General features: G+C 37.7%; 1 protein-coding gene across 4 annotated transcripts in view; it reads right to left on the bottom strand.

The window, feature by feature from the left end:
- The window catches only part of topaz1 (testis and ovary specific PAZ domain containing 1), a 128,615-nt gene extending 118,830 nt beyond the window's left edge, over window positions 1-9,785 (bottom strand). For 3 of the 4 annotated variants that reach the window (XM_039737441.1, XM_039737442.1, XM_039737440.1), the window contains exon 1: window positions 8,080-9,785. In XM_039737441.1, the coding sequence (XP_039593375.1) occupies window positions 8,080-9,127 (1,048 nt within the window). In that variant the 5' untranslated portion in view covers window positions 9,128-9,785. The remainder of the gene's footprint in view (window positions 1-8,079) is intronic. The other variant, XM_039737444.1, reaches the window with a different exon arrangement.
- Window positions 9,786-11,293: the final 1,508 nt, after the last annotated feature.

Raw genomic sequence — 11,293 nt, forward strand, 5'->3', positions numbered from 1 at the left:
ACGCTTCATATTTTTGCTGCCTTTTCAATTGTGTAATTCGGTTTTGTTCAGCGCTCTTTGGAACTGTTGCTTTTATCTGTGCACTCGCCAGTTCACGTGAGCCTCGGTGTACATGCATCGAAGGTTCCCAGCTGTGCTGGTGCCATCTCGTGCTATGTCCATGGCTGTATTTAATGTTACCTTAGTCCTGGCACTTAAAACTTTCTCTCGCAGTTTCGCTGAGTTTGTGTCAAACACCACCCTGACCATCTCATCTTCCTCTCCATAAGCACAGTCCTTCACCCGTGAATATTTAGTGGCAGTTTGCTATTGGATTGCCGCTGACGGACGGCCTTATATGGGCAGGCACTAAATTACAAACGCCAGCGGCAGCCTGTCTATGAACTTAATTTAAAGTGTAGGTTTACATCGTGCTTTGTTTCAAGTAGCAGAACTCATGAATATGGTTGTATATGTCACTTTCGCCGCTTCTTATTGTTTCGCTGCCTTCTCAATTATATAATGCATGTTTTCTTCAGCGCTTTTTTGAGGTCTTCCTGGTTTTCTATGTACTGCGTGATTACGTGGGCGGCGTGATGATGTCACACGAAACTCTGCCCCCACGGCGTTGAAGCTCATCTCCATTACAGTAAATGGAGAAAAACTGCTTCCAGTTATGACCATTACGCGTAGAATTTCGATATAAAACCTGCCCAACTTTTGTAAGGAAGCTGTAAGGAATGAACCTGCCAAATTTCAGCCTTCCACCCACACGGGAAGTTGGAGAATTAGTGATGAGTGAGTGAGTGAGTCAGTGAGTGAGGGCTTTGCCTTTTATTAGTATAGATATACTGTACTGTATGCTGATGCCTTTCATATGTTAACTGCTATCTTCCAAATACAGTACTGTAAAGGCACTGAATATTCCGTAAATGGAAGTGAAGTCTCGATGTGCAAGTGTTTGGAAGAAAAAGAAAAAAAAAAAAAAACCACTCTCATAAAGACAGAACATGCAAATTCCACATTGAATGAAACCCTAAACTGCTGCACCCCAAGCAAGAGGGCACACAACCTAAAAGTTGTAAACAGAAATTTAACAAAGTTGATTGAAATTGCCTCATTTGGCATTTATAAAATGTAAAGTCTTATTTTCTGATGCTGCTAGAATAGGTACACAACACATACATCTACTCTATAAGGCAGTTTACACTTCATTTTGGTAACTTTGAAAAGACACCATTTCCCTGGCAAATTAAGATGAAAACTATATATTATATGAAACTTTTAAAATGCATTCCTTTAGAGCTGGATTTATGGATGGATGATTCTTTAAGGAATACTGAACCACTTGTTGAATTCTCTCTCTGACAAGCACTAGCAAAATAGCACTACACAAACCTGACTGTTTTTTTTGGCCACTTTTAATTGGTCCAGCATGACAGAGTGTGAATTTGTGCATTGCTTTGCTCTGTAACAGGATGACAACGCGTTCAGAGACGTTTCTTGCTTTGTCTCAGATGCTGCCAGGATTGTGAAAAATGCAAAAACCAAAATAAGAACAAAAAGAAATTAAAACAGCAATGCAGTATGCTCATGGTTACTTGCAGAAAGCAGGCTGCTGATAACCGGTTAATCAACTACTGTATCTTGTTTGCATGCCATTTCTAAATGGGAAAACACTGTTGTACAATTGGTTCAAATTTCCCCAAAACAAAACCCACATCAACACGGGTGGTGCAGTTTAATTAAAAGGGGCTTAAAATGGAGAAGGACAAACAAAAATAATTGCCTTTACTTCACTACTGGCACATAAGACTTACTGTATCTTGCTCAACTGGAAGAATCCTAAGCCACCTCTTTTAAGTCAGTAGGTAACTGATGTTCTATACTATTTGAAATTGGAAAAAAATTAAATTCTCACTTAGAGAATCTATACAAATCTTTTTAAAACCTGGCAGGATCTAATTAATAAAAGTTTAGAATAAGCATTTACATTTTTTTTTTCTCCTTACTCTTAAAGTTTTACTCGTCTGTTGACCTTGCTCTCTTTCTCATGGGTGATGGTTGATTTGAACTTAGTTTTGTCAAGTTTGACCTGCTTGTACAGAATGTTTCTTGTTTTTAATAAATTCAATAAAATGTTAAAAAAAAAAAAATTGAACCAGTGGTCTGGTTTTTATGATTCCAAAAATGCCCTATGCCAGATCTCTAGTGCAGGAGCAAAAAGTTAAGTCCTGCACAAAGCGAGCACAGAAAATCCTGACTTTGTGAAGTTCATCAAGTGTCCTATTTGTATGAAGGCTGCAGTTTCACCAGTTTCTTTTATTCAACAGTGTATTTGTCATAAGCAATTCATGCATTAAGTATTAACTTAAAAAGTCGAAACAAACAATGTTATTAAGTCCACATGGTAGAGACACATAGTGCAAGTTATACCCACAATCTGTAAATTACATTCAAACATTTCCAATATCTGATTATTCTTAAGTGAATATTCAAAAAATTTAATTGACTACTTTGACAGCAGAAATATATACTATATGAACAACCTTGACAGAGAGACTTAATGTTACTGCCTAGTTTGACGTTTGCTAAACATCTAATAATTTCCGAGATGGTTTCTGATAAAGAGGTCTCTCTTAGAATGTCTAGACATGACAAGACACACAGCTATAGCAAAAAAACAGCAGCTGCTGTCTATAAACTGCGAACCTGTACACAAGCAAAACAGATAAAAGTTACTTGTTGCTCAGATTTTATACAAGTTTGCAAGTAAATGCATTTTGCTGACCTTACCCACTGATGTTTAGGGCTTGACATTTCAAATTAAAAGTTACACTAAACACACTTTAACAGCCAACTTTGCCAAAATCCTGGAAGAAAACAAATGCCCAACAATTTCTTGTCCATAGACACTATCATCAATTACGACTAAGGCACTGTCACCAAGACTAGTGTTTCAAAGAGGAATCCTCACTCTTCTTCTATTATGTACATTATTAGTAACTGCTGTGTTCAAGCTTCATTTCCTTCTAGCACTTCTGCTAAAAGTTGGCTAATATAAATCTGTTAAACGTGAAGAAAACAATGTAATCTGAAAAAAAAAAAGTTTCTAAAGAAGAAATTCAGACAATTATGAGACTATAAAAATTTCTTACATTTAAATAGATTATTCAAATAAACCATGCTTTTAGGAAAAATGTTCCAAATACTGAATTATTGATTACCTTTTTTCTGTGAGCAGACAAATGAACTAAAAACAACATTCCACAATTCTGTTCACAGGTTATCGGCTAAATTAATCTTGGTATAAAATGGGAACAGATGAACACCACCAAGCACATCAGATCCATCCCTGTGTCACAATAAGATTTTATACTGCACTTACAGTCGAGAAACAAAACGGGCTTTTTTTTTTTCAATCAAACTGGAAAACAAGGCAGCATAATTAATGACTAGAGAAAATGTGTAATTCATTAGATTTTATTTTTTATGTACACTGGTCCTTTTGGCTTTAAATTTTCAAGCAAAAGGCCATAAACTAGTCATAACATTAACCAGGACTGTATGTTAATAACACTCAACACTGCCCATCTCTAGCAAATTCATAAGGGTTGCAGAGGACTGGCTACTGTTGCAATCACAGGATTAATAAAGAGAAAACCGCTGATTCTTGAAAAGACTGACCATTCAAATCAGGACTGCTTACCCAGAATCATCTGACAGCGAAGTAACCTTACTGTGTTTGCACAAAAAAAAAAAAAACAGGAGGAAAAAAATAAACTATTGTTCTGGGAAAAACTACTCTTTAGAGGTCACCATGCCAAAAAAAATAATTTATGTAAAACACCTGCACTGGTTGTTACCCCAGCCTGTCTTGTCTTAACACTGCCTGCTTCTAAAGTGTGGTCTTTTGCTTAAATCACTCAAACAGTTAACAAATCTTGGGTCTCTGACAACATGTGAGCCCCAGATCTTAGTCAAATACAACAGGCAACAAAAACAGATAGATTAATTATAATAATTATAATAAACTGGTGTATGCAAAAACACAAAAGAAACAGGTATATGGCACAACACTGCTTTAAGAGAGACATAGCCAAAAGAAATTAAGAATTACATTACAGAATTGGTTCTGCTAGTTTCAGTAGTATTTCATATCAACTATGAAACTATGCAATATAAAATACAATAAAAGAGTTTCAAATTTCAAGATGTTTTACCAATGCAAAAAAAGGAATTTTTGAACCTGCAGGTAAATTGTAACACTCTTTTCTATCTATCAGGAGTTATTTTTAAATATTTCAAGCACATTCAGCATACATTTACACAATTCCTGTTGTATTTATTGGTCAAAAATTATTAAACATTTTTTCACATTAAAAGTAACCAAAGTACTCACCAAGATTTAATGATAACAAGTGAGCACAAATTAGAATGACAAAAATCAGCATAATGAAATCTAAAGATATGCAAGTTTACTTGTCTGTATAGACTCAAACCATGTGAACTTCACCAGATTAAGTGATGAAAATATAAACAGCCCTTCAGTTTATTTAAAAACAACAGCAAACCTAAAAAAAAAAAAAAATATTACTAAGTATCTGATATAATGGATGGATGCTTATTCTCCAGATATTTTGATTTAGTGGTAGGACACTGTCCACATGAAATTAGTATACCATATACGCTTCACCATGGGTATATACGAAATGCTTTGTTTTTTGTCCCCCTAAGGATATTCATTTTTTATATATATTTAATTTTATTGATTTTATTGAAATCACACAACATTCCATACAAATAGATTCATTTTTACAAAAATAGGATCAAAAACAAATCAACCCCTACCCCAAGGATATTTAATGTTAAGATCACAAGACTGAGTTTTGCTGCCTGCTATAATTAAAAGTGCAATCTAAGGCACCTAAATTAACATTACTGCCTCAGCTGTTTAAAAAATAATAATAATTGCACAACTGCCTGCTTGTAAAGCACATTGGAAAGGCATTTACTACTGAAAACCAACAAATGGTTGTTGTACTGCAGTTACCACCAAACTTCTCAAGCCCAAGATCCCTGACCTCAGTCTTGGTGAAAGACAAGATCTACTTATGAAGAGCTGAGAGAAGGACAGCCCAGATTGTGCTTCCAACTTGAAGCTTTTATTTAAGCAAACTGAATTTGAATTGTGTGAAAATGCTTTGGTCCAACTTTCAAACAGATCCAGCTATGGTAACACTGTAACTAACATATCAAACAGACAATAGCCGTCTTGCTTTAAGAATTTTAAATCACACCTTTAATTTTGTTTCATTATTTAATTCCAGCACAAAAACTTTCCAATGTTATGAGGAAATTAGCACCATTGCTAACTGGTTTGCTTATCTACTGAATGAAAGCTGAAAAGCCCTGATATTACTACATTTCTCAATAGTTTTCTTTTTAAAAAGTAGAACTGTAAATCTTTGTAACAGCCTAACTTTGTGCCAACAGCATTCTCATTCAGTCCAATTAAAGCCAAGTGCATTTCACTATCCCTCCAGAAGGCAAAACTGTTTGAATCATGCTACTTAGTCAGTGTGATGGCTGTACTTAACAGCTTTGTAGTCTGCCTCATAGCTACAAACAGCCAATCTGGGGTAGTCGGTTGGTGAGGTGACAGTCACTTCTGAGTAATGCAGCTATAGTCTATTCCCGTTTTAAAATGACTTCCTCACAAAATTTTGCAAAGTTCTAATAATTATCAAAATATTTTAACAATCCCCCATCATTTACAATGCATTGTTCTTGTAGAAAATCCATGCGATATGATTTTATCACCAACCTGTGAACAATTTGGCCATATTTTCACCCCTTCTTAGGTAAACACCCACTCAACACAGGTAACTGGATGCATTCTCAATGTCACTTTGAACAATGAGGGAAAGTCAATTTATTTACAGCCCATAACAGCAGACTAGTAGTTACCCCTAAACTCAAGCACTGAAACTTAACAGCTTTAAGTTTTATGTTATAATATTAACAGTCTTCTCTTGGGTCCTGTTCTTCACTTAAAGTACTAATCCACATTTAGTTCTGTTCAACCCACCCTGCTTGTTCCACATCCATCTCTAGTAATCAACAGTTACGAAAATATCTAGTTATAAAAGATAAAAAAAAACTATGCCCTTCCAAGTAGCTAGATGAGAACAACCAAAGATGTAGTGGCATGCCAGCTGCAGATTTTATTGTAACCTTTGGCAGTATTAAGCTTGTGTAATGTTTGTTCTTAGTAGGGGATACTGTCACATCTCCCATAAAACAAATTGAGGTTGCCCTGTTACAATGAAACAGCATGAGGGTCAGGTGTGTGGGCTCGCAACACTGGCATTCAGCCAATAATTTAGACAGATAAAGTAATCTCAAACTCAGATATCACTTACAGTAGTTTAGGCATCTGAACATCTGAGCTATCTAAGCACTGAATAATACCTGCACATGTTGTTCACAACTCAGATAGCATGCAGCAATTTCTAGGTCCATTTGGAAAAAATCTGTTAGCTTGAAAAAAGGCCAACAACATTGACCATTATAGCAGCCTTGCGTGGTGCTTAAGAAAAAACACTGATTATACAACAATGTTCCACAACTTAAATACTTTCTGGAGCATGTTTTGTGTGCCTTGGTGGCAGAACAGATCTTCATTTAAATCAGCTGTTCTCAAAGAAGGGGAAAAACAGTGGACTTAGAGTCACCCTCACAACTCAATTGGAAAGTGGGAGTCTCAAATCTGCACGGGAAAGCATGGATCAGGGTCAGAGAGAAGTTGGGCAAATTGGGGTAAGCCAAACCATAGAGTTCACATGCAGTCGATTACACAGGTTGAAGTGGTACAGCAGTCTGAACAATTGCATTATCAATTACTAGATCTGTGGCCAAATCTTTACCAAACGTAACTTGTCTTTATGCATTTTAAAATGGCAAATAAAGTTTCAAGATGGTGTTGCTGCATTTGTGATTTTTAACTTGCATATCTTGTAGATAGCCATTACATTTTTGCAGTGTAGCTTGCAGTAAATAGAGACTAGCCAAAATTGATACCCCTTGGTACTGATCCCTCCTTTGCTTTTTGCCCTCCAACACATTGAGTAGTCCTGATAACGTTTGAAAGCATGGAGTGTGAAAGGTATATTGATGGATTGTTAATTCAAAGAATACATTTTTAACAAATTGTAACTATGGTGATATAACAAGACGACTCTGTAAATCTTTTAAGTCCAACTCAAACTGCAAGTCCTCAATAAGCAAGTCTAAGTCAAGTCTTTTTTAAAATGTTGTTATGCAGGTCACTAAATTTAAGACTGCTGTCTGACTTGAGTCAAGTCGTGTGCCTGGAGTCATTCAACTCTATCACAAATAGTTAGAAGGGCAGATTACAGAATAAAATATGTAAACAATGTCTTTAAAGTCATTCCTTATGAACAATATATATCAGTAATTCTTCTATTCTACTTGTTAACCTATCTAAACATGCACTAAATTATAGGAATATACCTAAAAATATTTTTAATGCTGGGGTAACATTTCAAATAGAATTTCTGTGTGGAGTATTCCTTTAACACACAGCACATCCCTTAACACACACACACATTGTTTCACACATCATTATAAAACAAAAATCACAAAGTAAAACATTATAAATATCTACTTGTGCCTCTTCCTGCCTATTTGTTGATCTATCTGAATGTGTAGTAATAGAATATTTAACCCAAACATTTTTTTAATGTTGGTGAAAGTTAACATTATCATTTTTTGGATAGAGACTTTCTTAACACTAATGTAAACGATTATAAAACTCAAATCACAAAAGAGTAAATACATTATGCCATTAAGTTCATTCCTTTTGAACATCTACTTTGTGTTATTTAGTGTTCCATGTAAACAATTCAATACATGACTTTTACAATTCAAAGCTATAAGAAATGCAATTCATTCGTAGTATGGAATGTTAAAAATATCACATCATCATGAACGGACTTCATTCTGCTTTCCTGTATGCTGGAAAGCATTCATCCAAGCTTCACCCGAAATGACTGATAATGAATAATGAGGTCTTACTTGATCGTGTGCCAGCTGGAAGCGCAGCACCCCTGCCTGTTGAAGCCTGCGAGATGCCTTCAGATGATCTACGTCTCTTGGCCACGTGCTTTGGGGTATTTTGAAAAGTGCCTGGTCTAGACCGACATGATCGTAACCTTTTGCGCCCCCTAATCTGACCGCCGTCAGAAACCTGCTTACCACAAGCCGCCTTCTCATTTCTGTTTTTCGGTGGATCTCTGCTAACCTTGCCGCTCTTCTTTGCCGACTCCACAAGGTTCGCCTTGATGTTCTGCCCCATTAAGGCAGTGAGAGCCTTAAGTCTGACGACGCCTAAATCTACCTGGGTCCGCTGTCTTGGGACTGGCAGCCTCCTACTCCTCCTCAAGTTACGTCTTGGCAAAATCCCTTCAACCCAATCAAAACTCTGCTCTTCTTTGGGTACCTTGATTTGCAATTGCACGGAGTTCCCTAAGCTGCCAAGGGTAGGCTGAAGGCGATTCATCTGCTCAGACTTTCGCGGGCGACCCCTACCACGCTTCGGAACCACCGGCTGAGTGCTAATGACACCGGGCCGGGGTTTAGGGGTGTCCATTTCGCGTGTCCCACCTGTGCCTTCTATTAGCATTGCCTGACTTTTAGCGAGTATCCCATCAATCATGGGGTGCCGCGCGAACGAGTTAGTACCTGTGCAGCCCTCGTCGCCAAGGCCGGGTCCTGGTTCCGCTGCACTGTCAGTATCCATTGGTCGCTCCTCTGTCGAGGTGATAAGCGGGTCATCCCCCCTCTGCTTGTTCGAACGTAACTGTTTGGAAGACGAGGCGGTTTGGCCATCAGCGCAGTTATTATTACTATCGACACTACTTTGGTCCGGAGGGCACGCGAACCGGCCTAAGCGCTGCACTTCTTCAAGTTTCTCTTTTTCAATAGCAGCCGGTGGAATGGCTGGTCCTGCTGTAGACGGCTCTTCAGGCGCTAATTTGAAGTTTCGTTTTCTTGGCAGTCTATCCGCAGTATTAATCAGTGGCGACCTGTTTAATTTGACTCTCCCCGTCGGCAGTGGAAGCATTACGTCGAGACGCTGCAAAAGAAAGAAATAAATGAATGCCGGGATTTTTGAAATGCGGTGCGGCTGCCGCTTCTTCAGGCCTGTGTCACTTTTGCAGAACCGTCGTGCGGACAAACACGGTGTGAATCTAACGGCGTGTGGCCAAAGTCACTTTTGGACGCCAGCAAACGGCGAATTCGAAGAGAACGGAGTAAAAACTACTTCTGCGTTCGCACTCGTTTATCAATGGTGAACCGTCTTCTCTACAGCTCCTACATTTCCGTCACGTATTTAGTAAACTTTAAAATATTTCGAGGCTAAATCGAATGAACTGAATTACTAGAATATAATTTTCACACGTAGATTATTCGTAATTTGCAATTAAAAAAAATGCCATCACCAAACGCAACCTACTCGCTCGCAACACAAACGACGGGCGCGAAATGACGCATGTAACGTTACGACAGATTTGTTTATTTATTTTTATGATCCCTGCTCCCTTACTCATTCAGTTTTTCTTTTCCATTCACTTCCTAACTCGTAAAAGCCTTTCAATTTTGTTACATTATTTCTAAGCTTACGCCTTTCTCCTCTGTGACTGCGGTATGACTATCGGATACAGCTCACGTGTCAGATAGTCGGCGCATGCGCGGACGCGTCACCTTGACCGGTAGCCCGCCCTCCGGTAACTGCGACTGAACCTGCGACACGCTTTACTGCCATCTCTAGCAAATTATTTATTTTTTTATGGCATTAAACATCATACGTGGGTTTTATGTAGCAAATAAATGTGTTGTTTAAAATGAAAAATGAATTACCTAACTTTTTAAAAATAATTACATTTACATTTATTTGATCAGCAGACTCTTTTATCCAAAGTTGGATTGATTCCATCATTAAGGTTATAGCTAAATTTTACAGGCGGACGCTCTTCCTGACACTAATAATCTATTTACCGGCAAAAAGTGGGACTAGTTTGCCTTGCTTGGGCTAGATTGGTTTTCAGAGCTGGATTGTATTCGCACACGAACAGAGGAAGTGGAGAGAATGTTGAATGGACGGAGAAAGGCTTTGGAAGAAAGAGGATTGAAGATAAATTGGACGAAGACCGAATATATGAGGGTTAATGATGATCAGAACTCAACCTGCAGGGAGATCTATTGTTAAGAGTGGATACATTTAACTATGAAGGCTCAGTTGTAGTCCAAGATGAAACACTAGATGTTGAGATAACCCATAGAGTGCAGCGTGGATGAGAAAATCGGGAGTATTCAGTGATCAATGAATTAAGCAGAAGGTTAAAGGTAAAACAAGCAATGATGTATGGAGCTGAGACATGGGCTGTAAAGGCAGCGCAGCAGAAGAAGTGATGTGACAGAAATAAGAATGTTCTGAAAGATGTGTAGGCAGAATAAGAAATGAGACAATCAGAGGTACAACAAAAGTGGGAGTGAAATCTAAGAAAGTACTGGAAAGTAGGCTTAAGTGGTATGGACAGACAATGAAGATGTAGGCAAAAGATTGAAGGGAATGGAAGTCCAGGGGAAGAGAAAGTGAGGGAGGCCAAAGCAGATGTGGTTTTATTGAGTAAAGAAAGACTTAAAGGAAAAGGGTTTGACTGAGGAGGAAGAGGTGCAGGACCGAGCTGTTTGTAGAAGGTTGACAAATCACATTGGCCTCACATAGAAGTGGGAAAGTGTCCATAATTACACTGTAACTACTATGTAATTACTTGTATAAGTACAGTGTAACTATGAGTTATTACTCCGTACTTACTGTGTAATACAAAGTAACACTATAGTTAATTACTCAGTTGTCATTGTTATTCCACAGTTAATATAATTACAATGTAACAATTTATCTCTGATCCAAAAACAAGTGTACTTTACATAGTTACATTGAATCTGTACTTTCAAAATGTAATTAAAAAATTTGGGTATGTAACAGATGCTCCATTGTCTGGGCAATTGTAATGGAGAATTGCAGTGATAACTGCATAGGTTTTTCAATGATATTTCAGGATCTTTTTTAAATGGTGAAAACACCTTTGCAAAATGGTTAACGCTTTTGCCTCACAGATCCATTATCCTGAGATGGAATTCTGTCTGGAGATATGTGTGTAAAATTTGTACATTCTACCCATGTCTCCCTAGGTCTTCTTCATGGGTTTTACTGCCACATCCCAGG

This window comes from Polypterus senegalus, chromosome 15 (assembly GCF_016835505.1).
Source record: "Polypterus senegalus isolate Bchr_013 chromosome 15, ASM1683550v1, whole genome shotgun sequence".
Lineage (NCBI taxonomy): Eukaryota > Metazoa > Chordata > Cladistia > Polypteriformes > Polypteridae > Polypterus > Polypterus senegalus.